This window comes from Acanthisitta chloris, unplaced genomic scaffold (genome assembly GCF_000695815.1).
Source record: "Acanthisitta chloris isolate BGI_N310 unplaced genomic scaffold, ASM69581v1 scaffold23151, whole genome shotgun sequence".
NCBI lineage: Eukaryota > Metazoa > Chordata > Aves > Passeriformes > Acanthisittidae > Acanthisitta > Acanthisitta chloris.
In genome coordinates this window covers 16,181-39,698 of record NW_008654661.1, presented here as the reverse complement: position 1 = coordinate 39,698, position 23,518 = coordinate 16,181, and the positions used below count along the sequence as shown (strand labels likewise).

General features: G+C 40.5%; 1 protein-coding gene across 1 annotated transcript in view; it reads left to right on the top strand.

Moving 5' to 3' along the window:
- Positions 1-6,836: 6,836 nt before the first annotated feature.
- Positions 6,837-23,518, top strand: part of LOC103810722 (opsin-5-like) — a 30,456-nt gene continuing 13,774 nt past the window's right edge. Inside the window, exons 1-2 of the mRNA XM_009083638.1 lie at positions 6,837-6,957; positions 15,726-15,931. Coding sequence (XP_009081886.1) covers positions 6,837-6,957; positions 15,726-15,931 — 327 coding nt within the window. The remainder of the gene's footprint in view (positions 6,958-15,725; positions 15,932-23,518) is intronic.

The window sequence follows — 23,518 nt, the reverse complement described above, 5'->3', positions numbered from 1 at the left end:
AGAAAAGGGTAGATGCTAGGAAGTATGTTTTGCTGAATTGCTATTGCAACTTTTCCCCATGTTAGTGTTCTTTCTTTATTTTCTTCTGTCATAAATGACATACATTTTGAAATGCTTTGTTTCCTTTTTTTCTCCTAATTCCCTAATTTGCTGAATTTGTAATAGCTTGCTTAGTCCCTAGAACACAACTGCAAGTTTCTCCTGACTTTAAAGTCCTGCTGATACATGAAATGCTGGGGGGTTTGTTCTGCCTTTTCTGCAGAGAGTGATTTCTTCACATGAGTCAAAGTGACAGGTTGCTCAGTGCACCTGCCTCTGTTAGTGTACTTCAGAGTTTGATAAGCAGAAAAAAACCCCAATACATTTTGCCTTTTTGAACCAACACCTAAGCAATTAAATTTACTCTCTCAAAGAAAAATGAAATGTCTTTTTCCTTATAATCTGTAATAAAATGTCATTTACTATTAGCAATCAGTAAGCATGTGCTGTAATTAACATATCTGACTGAAGGATAGCTTGGGTTTTGATCCTGTTTGTAAGGATTGGTTTTCATGGGCCAAAACATGTACGATGTCCAAAAATTCTGCATGAGATTTCAGGCATATGATATGATGCAAGCCCATATTTGGGGAAAATTGATGTTCTAGCTGGACTTCCCTCTCCACTGGAGCACTGAAGTGCTGCTGCATCACAGACAGTAAAAGCACCCCAGTGACAAAACATCCAGTCAGCTACTCTTTTGAAACAGGTTTGTCTAAACCTGCTACTATAACAAGCTCACCAAGGATGACTGAAAGGCTTTTAAAGCCAAAAAGTCAAGTTTTGCTAGAGCAAAACTACAGTAATGTTTGGGGTTTTTTAATTAAAAAATGTCAGTGCAACTCATGAAGAGAGGCTGGAAATAAAAGAGCTCAAGTCTTGAACTCCCCTGTGCCACAGACTAGCTCCTGCCTTCCAGCCAAATTTCCACTTTCTCTCAGCAGTTGCCAAGAGTTTCTGGTGCCCTCTCTTCCTTAGGAATCTCTCTATCATCTCAGAAGCAGGACTTCTTGCACTTCACTGAGATCTCTCACAAACTCACAAAGCTGCCCAGAAGGTTTTAGTTTCCTGTAGCATCACCTAACCTACTTAGTGTTAAATTCAGCTCAGAGCAGGGAGTTTAAATAATACAAAGTCTCAGCCACCTAATCTGAACAAAGTAGTTTCCATTCTCCTGAATCATCTTTCAACATGAAAGCAGCATATATTTCAAGCTGCAGGATAGATAGCCTGTTTTCATGTTAGCATCAGTCTAAACAGTGTTCCTTGAGAAACTGTTAATTTCAAACTGTATATTGCAGTAATAAGCACTGACCAAGCATTTTTTTCTGACAGGTAATTTTCTAGATCTGTCACAAGCTACAGAGCACAACTCCTCAGAGAAACATTAGCTTTCAGGACTGATGAGAGTAAGAATGAAGTGTGAAGCAGAGTAGGCTAAAGCCCATTGAAATCATCACAGAATCATGGATTTTACAATATATTCATTATATGTTGTAACCATTTTCTTAACTGAATTTGGCAAGTAACCTTACACAGCAGCCAAGATGTGGTTTTGGACATTCAGCTAGAAAATGCATCAAGTGCAGTTGCTTTCACGCTAAAATATCACAGCAAGGGAACTGTCTAGGGTTAAACAGGCATGTTTTGAAATATAAATAGTCAACCATGTTTCACATTATGATCACTCTTCAGTTTAAATATTTCACATGTGGTTTTCAGCTATAAAATCAAACATCAGCAACAAAAGTGAAGATTCAGGTCTGCTTTCTAACAGGTGAGCTATTCCAAGTGGCATGCAGCTAGCACGGTCATTCCCAGTCATCCATCAACATGCTTTAAGCATCTGATCTGTAGGATTTTTTTTGCTTTTCATTCAATGGGTGTTAGAAAAGGTTCTGTGCAAATCATTTCAACAAGTGTATTTTATTGGAAGCAGGGAACAAACAAGAGATCTGATTTTGGAAAAATCATCTGTTACTGATGTGAAATGCATTTTCTGGCTAACTCAATGAAATCTGTAGGCATAACTGATGATTACAAGATTATTTATTGCAAGACTAAGATGTCTCATTGAATACTGACTTTTTTCATTTTGTAGTGAATATTCTAATGAAAAATGTGAAGTAAAAATGAAAATAATTTATTAAAAAGAATCGATGCAGAGATGTTCCGACTAATATACCATTGGATTTGCCTTGAAATCTCCCAATTCATATTTTTGTAAAATTTCAGAAAATTCTATGCCTTACAGAGACAAAACTATGGTTTTATTCCACAGAGCCGATTTCTATCTTATTATGGTTTATTTTAACCCATCCCTTCTGTGTATTTTTGCTTTTGCCTCCTCCCTCTGTTGTCCCTTTCTTTAATCCATGTGTAACAGGTATCATGCAAAAATAGTGCTGTGAGAACCTACTATAGCTTTCTGACAAAATCATTCTTTTGGCAACTGCCCAGTTCTGGGTGCTCCTCAGGGAAAACAGGTGCTTGTTAGCAACATTCATCACATTTTCTGTCACACACAAATTTTAATTTTTAGGATTTTTCTGTTACTATGTGTTGGAAACAGTACACTGAACTCTAATGTAACTAGCCTGAGTATGTCTGGCCAGTTAACTCTGCTGTAATATTTGCCTTTTTGTGCTGGTATATATGTCACTTTGAAAGCATTTAGAGAGGTGAATAGGGATTTAAAGGTTGTTGCACATTTTTAGCAGCCCAAATAGGGGTTATCTAGTGGTTTATATCTGCTTTAAGTTGGCTTTGCCACCTCAGAGATCATGAGTTGGTTTGGGGTGTCCATAAATGGGCTTTATTGACCTGTTGTGTCCTAACCTGGTCATTTCAACCCTCACTTTACTCAGGTGTGCTGAGGTATCAGTGGCTTCAGAGGGTTTCTTCATTCGTTTACCTTCCAGTAGCAGCTGTGCTAAACCCTGAGGTGCAGAGCCATGAGTACTAATTTCAGAGGGGTCATTAGATGTTGGCTGGCAGTGAGGTGTGCAGTGTTGGCCCCAGTCTGCTTGTGCCAGTTGTGCAGTACCTTCCTGGAAGGTCTGTGGAGAGCAGTTTGCAGAAGGACTGAAATATCTAGCTCAGACAGGTGCTGCTGCACACAGGGCTCACTCCTCTGCTCCCAGACCTGCGTGCCAGCCGCGCGGCAGGTGCGTGCCTGCCTCAGGCCTTCACAGGGGTTGGGTAGGGTCGTCTGCTGAGAGAAAGCCTTTACAGACAGGTCTCCAGTACCACCACAGCCTCACTTCCCACAGCTGTCAGGGAGAAAGTCATGCTGCTCTGCTATCCCTGGCAGGCAGTGGGGGAAAACACTTGCATAAGGTTTGGGCAAGCAGAAGGAGCATATAGGAGGAGCTGCAGCACCAGTCTCCCAAGGTGCATTTGAATTGCTTGTGTCTCTTCTGTGGAGCCTGTAGTTCCTAGATGTTTAGCAAAGGGGTGTTTTAGGGTCCTTTCATGTCCAAATCAGCTTTTCCATATGCCTTCCCACAGTCATGACTATGTTGAACACAGTAATTTCCCTGTACTACCACAGCAGTTCAGTTTTCTTCTCCTTTTATAGCACTGCCCACAGGGTATGCTGCTCTAATCCTTTCAAAGCACTTTGTGAAGATAATGAAGGCACTCGGGGATAATCTCTGCGAAGCCAGTAAATTGGTCACCACCATAGCACGGAGAGGCATGAAACTAGGCGCCTGTGATCTGTAGAGGGAGCCTTCCTCTCATTTGGAAGCACAGTGACCCGCAGTCGCACAAAACAAACCACGGTTTGCAAAGCCTCTGTCCTTCTTTGAAGGACACCACCAGAGGGCCGAAGGACAAAACCACAAGCTGGCCAAGATACAAATTTTTCAGTGTATAGTATGAAGACCAAGGGGGAAAACAATCATCAAAAATGATGCTTGACCATGGAGAATAGTTTACCCAGACTTATTTTTTTCCTTGAATGCAAACATTTTTATATTTTCCCCCCTACTTTTTCTCCTACTATTATTGCAAGGGCCAACGCTTGGCAGAAGACTTGCTCATTGAAATGGAAAGTTGAAGTGTCCACAGAGCTGTGGTATTTATATGAAGCCAAAAGAAACTCACAGCTGGGATAAGTCAAAATTCAAGGTCAGGATGTCAAGGCAAATAAAATCGTTTGCCTTTTATTGTAGCAAAAGGGAAATAATTATTGTTACTTATTACCATTTAAAGTGCTTGTGCCTGAAGAGGTCACATGTATATAAATCATACAATTTCTTTGAACAGCTTGCATGAAAAATGCTCTCTGCTGGTTATCCAGGTCCTTGTTTAATCAAAGTAGTGGGCCCTGGCACCAGTGTGACAACAGGTGCCAAACTCAGGCTTGGAAGTCCAGGCCTGTTCCAAATGCCATGGAAAAATTGCTTGTGCATAAAGGGAAGTGGTTAGCAAGCATGTTCTGCCACCTCCACACTGATTGTGGTGTAGGACATTAACTCACCCTGTGCTTGCCATGAGCATGGCTTCCTGCGAGATGGAAATCAACACCCAGTTCCAGGAGACCAGATCCTGGCTGCACAGCAGGACTGACCTGCACAGGATGAGATGTTCCTCCATTGCAGGAGGAAATTCCCCAGGGAGCTGTTCGCTTTCTTCTCACAAAGCCAGGAGTCTTGCACTTGTCCCACAGGTAGGCTGTTGGGTGGCTTTTTCATTTTCAGTGAGAGAGTCAAGGAGAATGGATACAGTTTTTGCACAATGCAAAGTGTCATCTTTTTGCACATCTTTCTCTTAGTAGTTGATAGAACACACTGCAATGAAGAACATTCATGGACAGAGACTTTGTGATGGGTTCTCTGCTGAAGACCTCTTCTTTGACCCAAGTTGCCTGTCCCGAAGAGTAGGTAATATTGTTGGGCTTTGTTGTATGTCTTCTTGAGCATTTGTGAATGTCCCTGGGCAATGCCTTCAGGCACAACTTTATCCCAACCCTCCATCTGAACAGTGATCCTCTTACAGGGGGATAACTAGTGGGAATGGCTGCTGTAGCTCAGTGTTGGAAATGTGTGATTGTGTGTATATTCCATGTGAAAGCTTTGTGGGGGCTGTCTGGCAAGGTCAAGGGATGCCTGAAGCTGAGGTGGGGATTGGAATATTGGAGGAAACCTGGGACTGTTGCAGGAGCCCAGCAATGAAGGATTTTGTTCTCGAGAGCACTTCTAGAGCCATTTTTATTCACTGAGCTGGTAAGTCCCTGGTCACTCTGTCAGTCAGCTAAGCAATGAGCTTTAGGAAGCTTTCCAGGGTTAAACTCCAGCTGTCTATAGACAGACATAGGAAGAGGTTTCTCAGAGTCAGCAGGAGGAGGGCTGTGGCTAGTGGTTGGGAAAATTGAGCCACTTGGCTGCTGAAATAGAAGCTGCCAGCCCCACCCTGCAGACTATAGGCTGAAGAAAGAGAGAGCAGCACTCTGGTGATAGGTACAAGAGCAAGATGGCTGGGGACAAGTCAAGCCTACCATCCTTACAAGGGTCTTCAGTGACTTGAGTGTGTGGGTCACTGTCCTCACCATTAGCAGGAAGGTGAGAAGCTTCTGGCATGGCTATGCCTCCCTTCTCTCTGTAAAGGTTTGCTCTTCCCTTTTGTTCTCATCACATTGCCATTATTCCCCTCTCATGCAGTGACACTATCATAACAAGCGCAGGGAAGGTTTGATGGGAGCAATCAATCTGCCTCAGGAGGAGCAAAACCAGGCTGTGGACAGTGAATGTTCATAGTGAGGTGCTTTGCTTCCTTCAGCTGGGTGCCAGCACTGGGGTCAATTTGCTGCCCAAGGTGAGAAAGAAGCTGGTCTAAGAGGGGCACAGGGTTATTGGTGCAGTAAGAGTGTGTTGCTCACCAGGAAAACATTGCTGCTCCAGATTAATTAATTCAGATTAGAGTTTTTTAATTATGACTGCAACCTGATTGGCAAGAGAGGCCGTATCTGAAATACAATCAGTGATACCTCATTAAAGATTAAAAATACTCCAGACTGACTCAAAACCCATGCAACATATCACTTCAACAAGAGAATATCTCATTTTTCAACAGTATGGGAAAATCCCACGCTGTACTTGGAGTTTAATCCAAGTTTGGGAGGTGCTTGACAGCCTAAAAGTATAATTCAAAGTACTTAATTTTCAACCTGTACTGGAAATTATCTTCCCTTCTTTTTAAATTAACAACTATCTTGGTGGTAAAGTAACTTCATAGCTGATTTCTTATGCTATTTCAAGGTCACATTCTCAGGTCATAACACTTCCCTTTTTTTTTTACTGTGCAATTTTTTTCATTTTAATCTGAGTTTTTTTCTCCATTTCATTTGAAATAAAACTCCACTCATTGTCAGTGAAGACAAAAAGATGAAAGTACAGCTATTACAGCAATGTATCAGTATGCACTCTGTGGAGTGTGCCTGTGAGCCTGTAGGTTATATGGTATCACCTTGTTTTAAAGAAAGTTGACTTTTTGTCAGATACACACTCTTCATTAAAGATTTCTGCACATAGCAGTAATAAAGGATACAAGGAAATGTGCTGTCTTGTGCTGGCCACAGGTTCACAAGCTGTATTAATAGATAGGATTAGTGAAGAATAAGTCAGAAGGCTGCAAAGCTCCTGTCCCTTGAGATTTCCTTCTTTAGATCATTAGACTTACTGAAGAGCTCCCTTGAATAAAGGGAGCAGAAACTGAGGAAAGGGCTGGAACTATTTTATTGACCAGGACATACGAAGGAAAGTGCAATTTCTGGGACATAAGCTCCGCTGAAGATGTCTGTCCATTTTTCTGCACAGGCACCCTGGAGGAACAATAACATCAGTTTTCTGACCAAAGAGACAGCTGTAACAGAGCAAGGAGAGACTATCATAGGTTTCTACCTATTGGCTTTAGGTATGTACTTGGCTTGGATGTGAAACGAAGCTCTTAAGAGGAGTTTGATATAAAGTTCAAAGTGATTCATTAGGGTTTTATCCCTAATGGAATAGGCTGTTAGAAAATGCAACATTTTTAATTCAGCTATTACAAGATCTGAGAGGTTCAGCTTTCTTTTGTTAAAAAAGAAATTCATAATCAATGCAGAAATCTTGAGGAAAAATAAATAGTTAAGCCTGTAAACTTTCAACTAATATTCACTGAACTTAGTATGTGGGAAGATTAAAAAAGTACCTTATCAGACGTATATGATAATTCTGTGTCTTTTCGTGTCTCAGTAGAACTGAATTAATGTTTAGTGACTTCCAGAATGTGGATTTGATGGTCAGTTGGCATCCTACAATTGCGTCCTGCAGAGGCACAAAATATGGTTCCATAGTTTTAACCTTTTTAATATTTGTATTGCTCTGGCTTTAAATGTTTGATGCATATAGAAATTCAAACAGGATCTCTGAAAGATCTAAGTACTAGAACATTATCCTGTGTTATCAGTCACAATACCAAGTGTTTATTTTGGTTCTGCTGCAAGACAACTATTGTAAGTGTATAGTAAGGATTTGTAAATGGCACCCAGTATGAACTCCCTCTGATCCCAGTGCAATTTTGTTTTGTTTGTTTAAACATGGTCTATTTGGGGCATACTTCAATAAGTGACTACAACAAAACTTTATGAAATTTCAAAGAGTGCAGGCTTGCTATGTAATCAAAAATTTCAAGCATAAAACCTCACAGGAAAAGTCAGGACAAAACTTTTATTAAATATGTTCTTCTAAACAGCATATACAAAAATGTTTCTGTTTTTACATTATTGTTCTAAACAGATTTTTTCCTTATTCTAAGCTTATTACATAATTCAATTAGTTTATTAGCCCTCAGCTTATGCCTAAGAAGGGTCTATGGAAGTTAAAATGTAAAATGTTAGTTATTTTAATATATTTACATGAGACTTTCTTTTATCTATAGGAACTAGGGAGACAAAAGTTGTATTTAAAACAAAACCAGAGATTCTAGTAGAAATATGTATGGCTTCTATCTTAGGAGGCTTAATTAGAAGAGTGGTCGTAAGGTAAATCAGAGGTATTCCAATTTATCCCCAATCTGTTCACATCTGCGCATCCCTTCATGAATGGCTGGGAAACGTCTGCAGCATCAGCTAACAAATTAATCAGTTGTACTTAAGACTATAAAGAGCATCTTAGGTCAGCAAGGCCAATCCCCTGCTGTGACAATATATAATCTCATTTACAAAGCTATCATGCTCTCTCATATAACTGTCTAGGGTTTTTTGATATTGCTACCACTCTTCCAATTGAAAGCCTCTGCCTGATTTTGTTTCTCTGTTGGATATAAGCCTTTCACTAAACTCTTAGCTAAGTTATCACTCCAAGTTTAGACCATTTTGTCACTCCTTTTAACTGAAATAACTTTTTTTGCCTGCAACTAACATTCCATGGCAAGTCTCTATTCCTGAAGGAACTATCATTTCTTGAGGTCAACCTTCGTATTCCTATATTAAGAAACTGAGGGATTATTTTCTTTCATTTGTTGATTGGGGGGGTGTTTAATTATAATTTATTTATCTCTTGTCATAATGTCCTTTCCCTTGTCATTCCAGCATATCATCCTAGCAGCCCTGTAGCCAGGACTGAATACAGCATCCAAGCAAGATCCTGTCATCAGTTATTCACATTTATATTTACACTTTCCCAGCTCTACTGATCCCTCCTTGTGTTGCCTCTGCATCACACAGATAGCTCAAACTTCTTCCATCAATCAAAAGATGTTTTTCTCTACTGTTTCCTGATGGCAAACCCACATCTGCTAGCAAATAACTAGGTGCTTGAGCTTTTAGGTTGTATGTCTGTTGGGTTTTGATTGATCCAGATCCTTCCGCCAAGCATAGATGTGTTTGGCATGTCATAGCTGCTGTTCTTGAAATTTACCTCCAGATTCAAAACTCAAGTTGTATTTCCTGCACAGTATATACAACCAGCAGTAGAACTACTGCAAGTTAAGTGTAGTGTGGATCTGGTTAACACTCATGGATGTAGATATACCCTTTTGCAATGAGAACTGTTGGAAAAATATTCTGCTAGTAATACATAAATCAGAAAAGTCCTCATGTCTTTTCCTCCTCAAAGGTCTATGGTGGCACTTCTGCAAGCACCAACCATAACAATTTACAGCTATTAGTTTTATGTACATGAATAAGTCAGTCTATCCAGGGAACAGTGATATGGCAGAACAAAGTACTCTGTCATGCAGACACCCTCTTGCCCCTCTGGCAGCAGAGGTAAAAGGCCAGTCCATGCACTACCTTTCTGTACCTCATTCCTTTAGGGGTCTGGCAAGACAATCTGTGTTTGCAGGAGTCTATGGATACTTCCTTACACAAAGCCCCAAAGATGTTTGTATTTCATACTCTTGGTTTTTTTGATACCTTGGAAAACAACTACAGTGATTACACTTCTGTAACTACAAAGTGTTTTCTTCTCTTTTGAATCTGAGTATGCCGGTGCAGCTTCTTGTGAATTCTGATGTACATTTACCACACCAAAGGAAAGTATATGATTGGTGTTAAGCACTTACCCAGGAGATGGGGTTCTTTGTATCTCTTAACCTTCACAGCATAAAGGCAAAAAAAAAGGCAACTATTTTGGGCCAAGTCTTCCCACAGACACAGATCTTGACAGAGGATGTGAATATCTGAGAATAACTTTTGCTGAGATAAGGCCTCTTTGTGTGTCTCCTTCTGGAAATTCTCACATGTCACAGGTAGCACAGGTGTCATATGTGACAGATTGGACACTGATGTATGTGTCGTACATGATACACCAGCCAGGCAGTTTCAGATCCAGACAAGAGGTCCTCAGCACACAGCCTGAAAACCTGAGCTCAATGGTATTACACACTAATATCACAGGCAAACAAGCGCCAAAGTACATGTGTGAATTTTGCTGATGGATTCTGAGATTACTGCACTACTTCTTGCCATCCAAGAAACTGTTCCATCATTCTCTTTGCTACTGCTTTAGCCAGAGGATGAGCAAAGTGGGGGGAAAATGTAATGCCAATTCAATAGCAGCAATCCATTCTTAGAGGAACTTTCTGCAAGTGATAACAGCCATCGTGTTACCCTTCATTAGGTCATCTGCGTCAGCATCCTCTTTCTGAAGGCAGCACTCTGTTTCCATCCTTCTCTTCAATGAGCTCAGAATTGTCTTTGACAGACAGGTGAAAGGTTGTCCTGCTGCTAGGATTACATCTGACCCCTTTTTGCCTATGCCCTTGGTGTTGTGATACTGTGAAAAATCCTTGTGTAGTTTAAATTATGAGGTACAATTTAAAAGTACTGTCCACTGCTGCTGGCTGCTACACATGGGGGAAAAAATGTCTAGTAGAAATATGTATGGCTTCTATCTTAGGAAGCTTAATTAGAAGAGTAGTCATAAGGTAAATCAGAGGTATTCCAATTTATCTGCAATCTGTTCACATCTGCGCATCCCTTCATGAATGGCTGGGAAGTGTCTGCACCATCAGCTAACAAATTAATCAGTTGCACTTAAAATTATAAAGAGTATCTCAATTTTTTTCTTTGTAATTATTAATTGGAATTCTTAAGTTGGGTTTTGTCTGCATTTCTACACAACTTGCTCTATACTTCTTTTCCCTAGTTTCACAGTTAACTGAGACTGTGGAGTGAATACTTGGCATAAAAGGAAATTTTAAGTCAGTAGGAGAAAGTATTTGTTAGAGAACAAATTCTGACTTTTTGTGAGTTCTTATATCAGGAAGGCATGCTGATAGTATTACCAATGCCATCAGAAAACTAGGACAGACCACAAGACCCAAACATGCCTTTAAAAGGCACACGTTTCCAAATGGTAATAGTAAACTGCTACTTGACAAGTGACAGAATTAGTGTTATTTTGGGACTTTGTTTGACAGATAAATCTGAGAAGGTGGGAAAGGAAACAAGCTATTCACAGAACATTCATTCACAAAATGATTGCATTTATTGAACAAATAATCTCTCCACGCTTTGTCAAGTCTAAAACATGATGACTCTCCTCCTTCCTGCCAGAACTGGCAATGTGCCCTGGATAGGATATTGTGCGCATATAGTTGGCAGCAAAGACTGAAAACAGAGCAGGGTCACTTCACAGTTGCAGTAGTTAATGACAGCTTTGCAAATTCTCTGGATTTCATCACTGTTTTAAATAAAGTTTTCTAGGCTGAAAATCTTTTGCAGCAATTTCTTCAGATAGGCATTTATGCTCATGTATAGGTGTTGAATCAGTAATTGACTTCATTCATACCTGCACTGTATTGAGTTGCTCAATCTAATTTTTGTTCTAGAGGTAAGCTTATTTGCTGAGGGAAGAGAGTATTTTGTCTTGTGGTGTTGAGCCTCAACCTTTGCTCTCATTTCTTGAATTCTGCCCCTTAAGGCTCCGTATATATTTTAAATTGCACATGGGTGAGTTGTAACACCCATTTTTCCATTTAATTCTTGTCAGATTTTACATGTCAAGGCCATGCAACAGCATCTAATAAGAGCAAGTCTAAGTACAAAGCATCTAAGTACAAACCTATCTTAGCTGGGCACAGGTGAAGGAATTTATTGGAAATATGGATGACCAACTCAGAGCTATTGGTTCACCTGTACTGAATTTAGCTCTGCAGAAACAATATTAACAATGAAATTTCATGCAGCCTCAGGTGTTTATTGCTTGTTCAAAGACCATCTCAGGTACATGAGAGAAAAATAGGGTATGACTGGACGCTCAGGCTTGAGTGATTTGGCAGAAATCTTTGTAAAATTATAGCCTGATATTCCAAGTTAAACAATCTCAGTGTTCTCAGTTGTTTTCAGCAGAGATATTTTCAATGTCCTTAGTCACTCTTGCTGGCTACTTTTTCAGGGCTTTCTTTGCAGAGGCTGGCAGGCATCATGCTGATACAGGGCTTCATTGATAGGGTTTCAGCTCCTGACTGCCACCAGCTTGTTTGGCAGCCTTCCTGTGCCTCCCCCAGAAATCGTGGATCACAGCACCAGCCTCCTTTATGGAGCACTTTGACATTAGTGGATTAAAATGCTCTGTCAGGGGTTGTTATTCCAGGGGAAGTATTACTACTGAATTATATAGGGGCAATACAACATTTTTAATATTGCTGTCCATCCTATTCCTCCTACCTCCCAATGTTTGCAAATGTTTGCAAAACTACTTCAGTAGCTGTATTTTATCTGTGTATTTTGCCACTTTAGATGTTCCAGCATCTCTCATTGATGAGAGCTCATATCAGACTGTGTTTATGGGAGAAATATGGTGATTCCTCTCTGAACCTTATGTTGGGTGGAAGTGCTCAGTTTCTTCCAATCTGCCTTTTTTTTTCTCTCTCAGCCACATTTTGTCCTCAGTTTGAACCTGTCCTTTCTCACCAAGATTACCTTGGTATTCTGGGTCTGGGTTTTGAGTTTGGGCTGGGTTTTTTTCTGCATACTCTTGTGAGTGAATATTAGTAGCAGCTTGCAAAAGGTGAAACTAGTTCCCTCAGTTTTCTTTTCTCTCCTTTGTTTTATTGTCCCCTGGTGACACTGAGGCACTTTGAAGTTCAGAGGTTTCTTTCTGGGCTCTTGATCTACTTCTGATGTACCCTGAGGCACATACCATCTGCAATGCAGTTAAGGAGATCCCTGTCCTCACTAAGAGTGTCAGAGCCTTTGCTGTGCTTTCTCCCCATTGCATTTTCAACCTTCTTGTCTGTTGTGCTGTCAGGGTTTCAGGAAGGAAGGGAGGGAGGTTATTTTGAGGTGTTCTTTTGGTTGGGGCTGGTTGTTTCTCTGGTTTTTTTCTGGCTGGTTTGTTAGGTTTTTTTAAATCAATCAGTCAATATAGGCAGCAATGCCAGAGCAGCACATCTATCTGATAGTGAGGAGATCCAGTGTTCCATAGTCACTCCTCAGCGGATAGAACTTATATGTGACCACGGTTTCTGTTACTCCATGGTTTACTGAGAATTGAGTTCCTTTGGTTTCTTTTTTTTAAAAAAAAGTCACAATATTAATATAGTCTACTACCCAGGTAGATCGTTTTAGGGACTGGATATGCCAGTGCAGGTTCTCTGCCAGCTTTGCTTGAAAGGACTTTGCCTACCTGCAGAAGTCCTACTCACTCTGTAACCTTATCTTCCCCAATGCTTCCCTCATCTCCACCCTCAGTTTGTGAATGTAGTTCCAAAAAATTATCGCAACTACTGTGTCTCTGTCACCTCTAACCAAAATGTGTGATGTTGTTTTACACGACATTTCGCTCAATTTCTTCCTTATGATACTTTACCTGAAAACTCCCTTACCCTCCAGGCTAGGGGTAATTTGCTCTGCATAGGCCCAGGAAGGGCATGTGTCTGACACTTTAAGGGTAGTCCTCCTATCCATTACACTGTGCTGACAGAATTTTGCTATTTACAAAGGAGGTGCCATTTTATTTTGTCTGCCATTTTAGCACAATGTCTGCATATTGCTAGGAAAAAATATTTCATGCCTACTGTCTTGAAAACTATCTTACCTTACATAAAGTAGAACTGACATATACAAATAACTCAACTCCCGTGTTTGCATTGAAGCCTATCCCAATGCATTCCCAAAGCCTACCTACCCCTAGTGCCTTGCTCTGCCTATTTGTAGTACTTAGACTCAGGCAAAAATCTGAAAATCCCCAACTTCAAGTGCATGCAGTTATTCAAAACAAGACTTGATTAAGAAACATTGGCACCTAGTGGCCAGAATAAGATGTATTTATTATTGTTGATCTTGTAACAAGATATGTATGAAATATATTCTTGTGTCTCAGTGTATCATTGCACCAGTGACTATTTCTGGTGAATACCATATGCTGACATTTCAGCTCTTCCCAGTTCAAAAGCTCTTCAGTAAACCACATACATTTGCTAAGCAAGCCAGAGCAGCAGCAGCTTAGCAATGTGCAAGGAAAAGCTATTAAAAGGAAATTGCTCCACAGAAAAAGCAGTTCATGGTGCCATACAGAGGCTGTCCCATCAACCACCTTCCCTCCCAGTCCAGAGTACCTAGAGCACCTCACCAGGCAGTACACACCCAACCTCTCTGTTTGCAGAGCAAGTGCCTTGCTCACTAGCATTTCAGCTCCTGATACTCTTACATGGCCTGGAGATTCAGAGGCCATTTCCTCCCCTCCCTTCTTAGCCAAAGCAGCCTGGCAGTCAAGTGCTGACATATGAGGTTGGTGATGCTTCCTGAAGGAAGGCTGCTGCTATCTTGCTACAACATTAAACTTATCAGCCATCCTTCATCTCATGAACTCCTCTGAATGTCCAGAGGTGCTATGCAATGCCCTCATGTCACATCTTCATCACGTACATTCATCTCTTGCTGTGTCAATATACAGCAACCGTACCCTGGGGTATCTACTGCTTGTGCCTGGATAGAGGTCTGTGCATCAGCTCTTCTCTCCCTCACCTAGTAGTGTTGTACCCTGGCATAAACCACCAGCTGTCACATTCTTAAACCTGTCCTAGGCTGCAGACATTCAAAGGAGGTCATGTTTTGCTCTTCCTTGCCAAGGTGAAGTGGGGCCACTGATGTCAACGCCAGCAGAGCTGGTTTGTGGGATAGAAACAGGAGCCAGCAGGGAGCCAGGCACTGCCTGACCCACTGCTCAGCCCCCCTTCCATCAGCCACCCTGGAGCCACCCCCTTCACTGCCTAAGCCACATTTTCAGCACTGAGCCTGACACTTCCGGATAAACATTTTGTTAATAGTTGTTCCTTTCTACATGTCTACATCATTCCAGAAAGTGGGATGCAAACTCCCAGAGTCTTGCACGGATAGACAGAACAATAGCCATGGACATTTGTAAACTTTAGGTCTCTTGCATGTGTCTGACTTTCACCAGCTTTAGTGTTTTCTCCCTTGTGTTTTTCTCACGTACTTAGACATGTACAAGTCAGGCATCTGTTCCTGGAGAGTAAGAGAGGATACAACTTTCTTTTAAAAAAAAAAAAAAAAGCATCTTTAAAGGTCTGTTCCAAACATTCTCTTCATATAGATTATCAGGTGCATTACTGAAAAATATTCCCATCTGGGACAGGCTTTGCTGCAAGGCAATCCTAGACTGTTCTAAGAGAAGAAACTTAATCATATTAGCTACACTTCTCAAGAGAGGACTGGTAAATCAGCTCTCTGGCTATACGTATGAACCTTTGGTATCCATTTTGTATATGAGGTACCTAAACTGCTGCAGCTTTTGGTAGATTGTTTGTAGTCTCTGCTCCACTCCACCAATTTTTTCTCCTTCCTATTTTTCCCAGGTGTTACATTTCATGAGTTTCATCTATCCGTTTAGGGGAAAAAACCTTCTCTAGACCCTTATATGGTGGATCATTGATAGATGCAGCTGCAGCTATTTGTGTTTGTTCTGTTTTATTGCTAGAGTTATTTGCTTGCTCCTGCTTCTGAAATGTACCCAGCTACTTAAAAAGCTTCACGCATAGGCTTTCTAGTGGATAATCTAGTTTAATATACTTCTAATGTAGCAAAAAGTTAATTTTTGGAGAGATGCCATACTTTTACACACTCAGGTGCTGCTGACTTTATTTGCTTTTTGATTTCATAGAATCATAAGATAGCCTGAGTTGGAAGAGACATTAGAGATCATCTAGTCCCATGGATTTATTTTTTTTTCCAGGTTGGCTGTCTTGGTTTGGAAACAGCATTGTGATTTTTGTCCTGTACAAACAAAGACATCTTCTGCAGCCTACTGACTACCTCACATTTAATTTGGCAGTATCAGATGCCAGTATCTCTGTGTTTGGTTATTCACGGGGGATCATTGAAATCTTCAATGTCTTCAGAGATGATGGATTCATTATCACATCAATATGGACTTGCCAGGTAAGACTGGATTACACTTAATTAGAGAAATCAGGTGCAGCTATTTCTGTGGGTATGCTGTATATAAATAACCAGACAGGGCCCAAAGAGTGAGGAGAAGTAGTGACTGACCTTTCAAAAGGACAGTATTCTCTTTTGTTACAGCTATAAATCTATGCATTTGATCGATGTCTGACCAATTTTCAGTGGTTTTTTTTTCCTATGTATTCACAAAAGTTCTAACTAGTTTAGGGTTTTTTACTTCATGTCAGAGCTTGCGCTCATGTTGGAAAGTTAAGGAGTAGACTGTGCTTGTCCTCAGTTCCCCTGAAGTCAACCTGATTGTTGGCACTTTAACATTTGACTGAAACCAACGTAGACTCCTACTTGGCAAGGCATGTAGAGCAAAGCCTCCACACAGCACGTGGGCATACCCACATATTTTAGCATACAACGTTTTGCATTAAATCAGTCATAACTCTTCAATCGCATTCCTAAATTCTTGGTTACTTCATTGCTTTTGCTAGAATAAGTGATTTAACTTTAAAACACACTCATCCCTGAACTAGGATGCAGATTTTTGTTGGAGAACTCAGAAAAGGTTATTATTGTTAATTCTGAAACATACCTACACAGACAGAGTATAAATACACTACATGGACAGCTAGATACAAACCTGGCTCCCTGGTGCTTTCAGTAACATTTGTGAGAATGATTATACTCTGTTTCATGGGGGAATCAAGTCTGAAAATGACAGGATAGCCTACGGCAAGGTGTAAGAAAGATCATGACGAAGGAAAAGGGAGAGAGAAATAATCTGCTTTCCTTGGAATTTTGCTGGTTGATTTTTATTTTTTTTTAAATAAAATAAAAGTTGAGCAATTGTGCAACATAGATGAAAGAACATTTACAGTTCATGTCCCCTCCCTTTCAATAAAAAAGTTCATTTTACACAGAGAGGAAGACTTTCTATAGAAGACTCTGATTAACCTAGGATATGTAGCTTGATCTAAAAATTAATTATTTTATTGTTTAAAATGTATGTCTGTAGTCATTTGGCAGAAAATGATTCATCAAAATGAAACTAATTATTTACTCACCAAAATCCCACAGTTCCTCTAATGAGAACACCTACAATTGCAGTCTAAGGTCTGTCGATGAGAAACTTTGATTATTTTTTTTGTTAATGGAACTTTTGAAGTCATAAACAAACACATACCTGCAAACTGTAAAATTCATGCCTACACTCAGAATTAAACAGATACACATTACCCCCCCCTATTTCAAGGAAGGTTGGAGCTATGTCTAAGAAAGGAAAGATGAAATCTGCATCTCCAGGTTCAGTTGTAGCTCTGCTGCAGATTTCCTATGTAAGATAGGGTCAGCCATTCCGTATGAAATCCTGAACGAAGATCTGCAGTGTAACTTAACATTTACAACCCAGTGGGTTGAAAGAGTTAACCCTTCTGCATCCCAAGCTCTTTCAGAGCCCTGTCTATACTGTGGCAACTTTTGAGGGGCTGTAAAAACCAGCAGACACAGGAATCAACACGCGTGGCTCACTGTGTCTGTACATCTTGGTTTGCATGGTCGCCTCTGCCAGCAGCCTTACAGATTTCTTCCATGATGCCTCTCCCTCTTTGGCTGACATAGAGCTATTTGGTCTCATTATGATGATCTGACTCTTTTTTTAGATGTAAAAAGACTAGGATGGAGGTGTGCTTGAACTTTGAGTGATGGAAATGTGCTTAATCTTGCTGATTGAACTGCCTTTACAAGGAGAGAGGTGGACCGTGACATTTTTGGGGTACTCAGATAGCTTGTATGTCAGGGTATGTTAAGCAATCTTTTTCAGATCTCCTGGTTTTAAACAGCATTCAATTGTAAAATTTGGATATCAAACAAAATTTTAAGGTATGGGGATCCAAAGATTTTGTGCTGGACACTAATAATGCATTGGCTTTTCTTAACACTCCGATTTGAAAAATATTAAAGTTTCTGCTTTGGTAATCCTCTGTAGGCTCTGAAAGCTAATATCATTCCAAATAGGAACTTACAGTGTATTAATGCCAATTAAAAATTCGTGGTAATCTAGAAAAGTCAATTTGTACTATGAATTAATAGTTTCACTTGGCTGTGACTTGTTGAGTGGTCAAGCTGGTTATGGCTTGTTGAGAGAAAATCATGTAGGATGCCTGTTTCCATCAAGATTTTGTTTTGTATCAGGGAGCCTCAAAAACATGTTTAAATCCTGATATCTGTCTTCTTGATTATTAAGCTTGACAAAACAGAAGCCAGTAATGGAAACTTTACTTATGGAAGTAGAGTGGTTCGCTTTTAAGCAGAATACTGAGCAGAAACAGTGTGAAGTTTCTGTGCATAAAAGAAGATGTGGACCTTTCCGTGTGTGGACAGCCAGCACAAAGGTCACTCTAAAACTGTGCAACACTGAACAGCAATAGTGTTTTGATTGCTTGTTTTTTGGTCTTTATAAAATATGGTACAATTGTAGTCCAACCAGAACTGGTCTCACAGTGAGTGGAGCTTGGTGCCAAGAAAGTAAAGCCCATACTTTTTTGTTGTGACCCTCCAAAGTCAGTGTCTCTTGCTCCCCTCGCTGCACACAGGCTCCTCTGCAAGTAGCTGGATGGCAATTTGGGCTGCTATGCACATGAATATGACTCTTTCCTTAGCGTAGCCTGTGTGTTTTCCCTTACATGGTTTGTTTTGCTGAGTCCAAAGGACAGCCTTACTTGGCTTTCTGTCATTGTCTGGTTCACTACACATTTGCTCCTATTGATCAGTCAGCTTCTGCTGTCAGGTATGCTTAGGGAAATTTTATTTTCCCAAGCTAACCTGTCATTTCTGTTTATGAAGAAATTTCATGAGCTCACCTCACTTAATCCACCTAACTATTTTGTTTTCCTCTGACTTGGGTCTCCTTCTGTGCCCTCAGGTAACATTTTTCAACACTAAGGTTCACCATTCTTGGCTGCCCCAGTTAGGGCAAGTGGGGAAAAGACAGACAATATTTCTCTCAGAACAGCTTAGCCTTTGAAAAATGTCTGTAACAAAAGCTGCATCTCCAGCTAAAAGGGCCATCTTGCCACATACCTGTTGATGGAACAGATAGATGTGCTCCTATTCTCCTCCTCTCTATGGAATAAACAACACTATTCTTCCCCATGCCAAACATTAGTTTTCTTGTTTTGAGGTCTGACAAGGCTCTTCTCTGAGGAATGAGGTTGCATGGTAGGTCTGTATCCAAATACTGTCTCTGATGAATGCTGTGTATGAATACGGTTTTCCAACTTCTTCCCCATGCCAAACATTAGTTTTCTTGTTTTGAGGTCTGACAAGGCTCTTCTCTGAGGAATGAGGTTGCATGGTAGGTCTGTATCCAAATACTGTCTCTGATGAATGCTGTGTATAAATATGGTTTTCCAATGGTGGCTTTGTGAATCTTCTTTAATTTCTTGTTTATCCCTTCCCTGCTTTATCTCTGTTTCTTATTCCTGACATGGACAGAGGGAGAACAGTCAGTCTTTGGCACAATCATTTTTTAGCTTCTGGTAATATTGTCAGTAAGTAAACTAGTTCGTATGGTAAATTTCAAGTCAGGAAATGTAAGCCAATGACCAAGAGCCATCTGTCCCCCACTGACCATATTTCTAGTGTAAAGATACTTCAGGATATATTTTTGTCCTTCCCATATGTTTTTTATTTGTATGTTCTGCTGAATTCAGATTTCAACTGAAACCTTTAAATAACACTCTGTGCAAATGTTCTTACATGTAGGAAGTAGAGAAATGCTAATACTCTGCAGGTAAACACCACGATTTCTTCTAAACCTTATTAATCAAAGGACAGACAGTTTTCCTTGTGTCTTCTAATTATGTGGTGAATAAAACAAAAGATACAGGCTTCAGGAAGCCTCTAAATAGAGGGGATTATAACCTCTCTGATTCCCATAGGTATGTTGCAGTCGTGTCTGAAACCGGGAATGGACTGTGGGGTGCCTTAGAATTTGCGATACTTTCATATTCCTGGTACTTGTTTCAACTTGTTTCCACTTGTTCACTCTTCTTTTTTCTTTTTTCTTTTTTTTTACATTATTTTTTGATAATACAGTTAGGTTATTTTAGCATTAATTTTATAAATACTTCAGAATTTTACTAGGAAGATCAAGAAATTTGACTGCTCTTATCATGTGCTCTGTAGGTATAGCTTTCTTAAAAAAAACAACATTACTTATTTCTGACTTTCTTACATGTAAGATGTGTCTCGGCTACACACAGCAGAACACAACATAGTTATGTCCAGGTCGTGGTAGCGTCACAGACATACCCACTGTCACTGACGTGCTGACTGACGCCATCACCACCAATGCACTCACCTCACTCTCAGCCTAGGTATTCCCGGTCCATCTGGCCAGCCAGATGGTGCCAGAGCATCCCCAGCAGATCTGTCTCTGCACAGGAACGGCCTCAGGAGGAACCATAAAAAAATAGACTTCAGCTTTGAGGTATCAGTGAGCACCACAGTATCCTGCTTGACAGGATCCACCCCACACCACCTCTGTCCTGCAGCCTGCCCTCACCATCCCAAGGGCCAACCTGGAAGGACCTGCCTTCACCCTCTTTTACTGAAGCTGCTTTGCGTTGTGCAGAAGAGAGAGAAGCTGGAAGGACCTGCCTTCACCCTCTTTTGCTGAAGCTGCTTTGTGTTGTGCAGAAGAGAGAGAAATAACTGTCCCACCCTGTGCTTGGGTTTACAATAAAACCTGGTTTTTTGGGTTCTGTCCCACCCTGTGCTTGGGTTTACAACAAAACCTGGTTTTTTTTGGTCTACAACAAAACCTGTACTGCTTAATGCTTCAATGGTTTACACAGTGCTTCTGTATCCCTGTCTGGCATGCCCTGGACAGAAACAGCTGGCAATGTGGTGAGCACCAGTAAGATCCACACTGCATGCAGGTATTGCCCTGCTCTGTTAGCTCTAATACACTGTGTGCAGTTTGCCTGACAGCAGCAGATCTGTCACATGTGTGCACCCTGAGAGGGCATGGTGTGACCAGGAAGTCAAAAATCTTCTGGAAGTGCCAGACTTAGTGTGCATGCATTGAAGAGCACATGGCCCTCAGAAATGTTTGGGATTTCTTGCACTTTAGCATGTTTTCCAAACTGTGGTAGCATAGCTGATGAACTTGCCAGCTGAAATCCCATATAAATGGAGATTTCTAAGAAAAGCTAGATTAGATGTGCAATATCAATGCTTTGATGATGCTGCTATTGAACAAGGAGAGTTCCCTTCCTTCCAGTGGGTGTGTGACCACTAATGTATGGAGACTCTTTTTGCCTCTGGCTCTGATACTTGTTTGCTCTAGGGATAGTAAGGCATCCCCTTATGATGAATAATCTTGGGGCTATGTTACTAGGCAGGGAATGTAAGTCTGAGCACCCCTGGATGGAGAAAAGTAAATCCAGCTCTCCTGCACACTTCATGGGGGTCAAGCAAGAATGGGTCAGCAATCCCTCTGCTTTTTTTGCAGTGACACTACTTAATTATTCAAAGGATATGTCTGTAAATATGAAGAAATTCCAATCTTTTGTGTCGCAAATAAGACATTAAAAATCAAGAGGGAGGTGATATACCCCTCACCTCGTTCTGTTGGCTGCTTTAGGAGCCTTATTTGTTCACTGGCTTTTGCCACATCCAATTTATGAGCCAAGCTCTCAGCCACAACCCTTCTTTCATCAGGCAAGTGACCAAAGCCTGCAAAGCTGAGTACAGTGGCCCTTACATCCTTTTGTAGATTCAGCTTCCAGTCACTGCCTCTTGCTAGCACTTAAAATATCCAGCATTTTTGGTGTTATTCAATGTTTAGAGGTCTGGCATGACATTTCTGAGAAGAAATAATGTCCATCTTTTGTAAAACTTAGAGCTGAGGGTCTGAAACACCAAAAGGAAAATTGCAACAGTAGGAAATTCTGAGATCAGTATGATGAAAATACATGGGCTCTTTTGAGAAGTTTTGAGGGCAGGACTTGTAAACTTGAATAAATTCTTTTATATTTTATTGATGGCATTTGCTTCCTCAGAACATGCATTTATCTCTTTTCCTATACAAGAGTTGTAAAATATTGCTAGATCTTGTCTGAGAAGGAAGCAAAGGATTAATGCTTTCATCTTTCAACAAAATCTTCTGTAAACTGTCTGATAAATCAAAAACCCTGAAGACATTTTTGTTCTTTTATGAACAGAGCAGATTTGAAGAACATTGATTTCTGTCCATTTAATATAACTCATAATACCAACCAATTATTTACTTAGCTAGGCTATTGACTCTCTTGAGTCAGTTAGTGATTTTATGAATTTTGTAAATACCAAGACAGTGTTTACATATTGCTGTATGTGGTATGGTACTCCCTCACATTCTGGGGGATATATCTGACCAGTGTTAGCTCAGCAGGCAGTGTGACCAGGTAATAAAACAATGTCAGATGGAAAGAACCAAAAGGAAATCTCACAAATTTTCTTTCTCCTGCCTTCCCAGTACTGGGGAGATTACTGAGGAAAATGACAGCATCATTATTACCCGATATCTGTTTGCATTCTTTGTCAAGCCTCTTCCAGCTTAACCACCCATTCACATTGCTCCATCATCTGTTCATCTTTTTCTATCTCCATATCATCCTGCTTTCAACCCTCTACACATGTAACAAGCAACCTTTGAGTATAAGTCTCACCCCCACCTCTGCCTCTCATTCTCCCCATTAACCATCCATGTCAATACCCTACTTACCACAAAGTTCTTGTTTTTCCAGACATACACAAACTGTTCACCTGTACTCCTAGCAAAGTCTGCCAAGGTGGATAAAGGTTTGCTCCTGCTCATCCTCCCTCTTGGCTTGCTACTGGGAGACGTAGTGATGGTTGCTGTGACTGTCCTTGCCTACATCTGAGAGTACTTAAATGTTTTTCCATGTTTTAACTCCTCTCTCTTCCTGTAGGGACCAGTGTGTGCAGATGCACTTCAGGTTCGCTAGTACTTTCAAGTGCATTCTGACTTCACGGCACTGCAGGAGTACCTTCCTCCTCAGCACAGTTTTCTGCAGTGAGCTAACTTTGGGGGAGATTTTCCATCCAAAGACTGAGCTATTTCAACCTGGCTTGATGTAAAAACCTTTAAATATCACTGTATATCCTAGTACCCAAGCATGTAACTCAAATTGAGAATGGGCCAGAAAAAAACACCTTTAAATATCACTGTATATCCTAGTGCCCAAGCATGTAACTCAGATTGAGAGTGGGCCAGAAAAAAACATTATTTTTTCCCACAAATTGTAATAGCCCAGGAATATCTGCTTAGTTGAAAAGTGTTCAGCTATCTACCTGTAAGATGTTAAAAGAAATCAAACCAAATCTAAAAAGAAAGTGAAAAATAGTTATTTACCATCCTAGCACAGTACTGGGGTGTGATATTCCTAGGATTTTACTTATATACAGCTTATCTTTCCTGACATTTCAGTAAGATGGAAACAACACAAAGACAGATCATGGCACTGGCACTAAGAGCATTAACAGATAAAACAGGTGTTAAAGGTG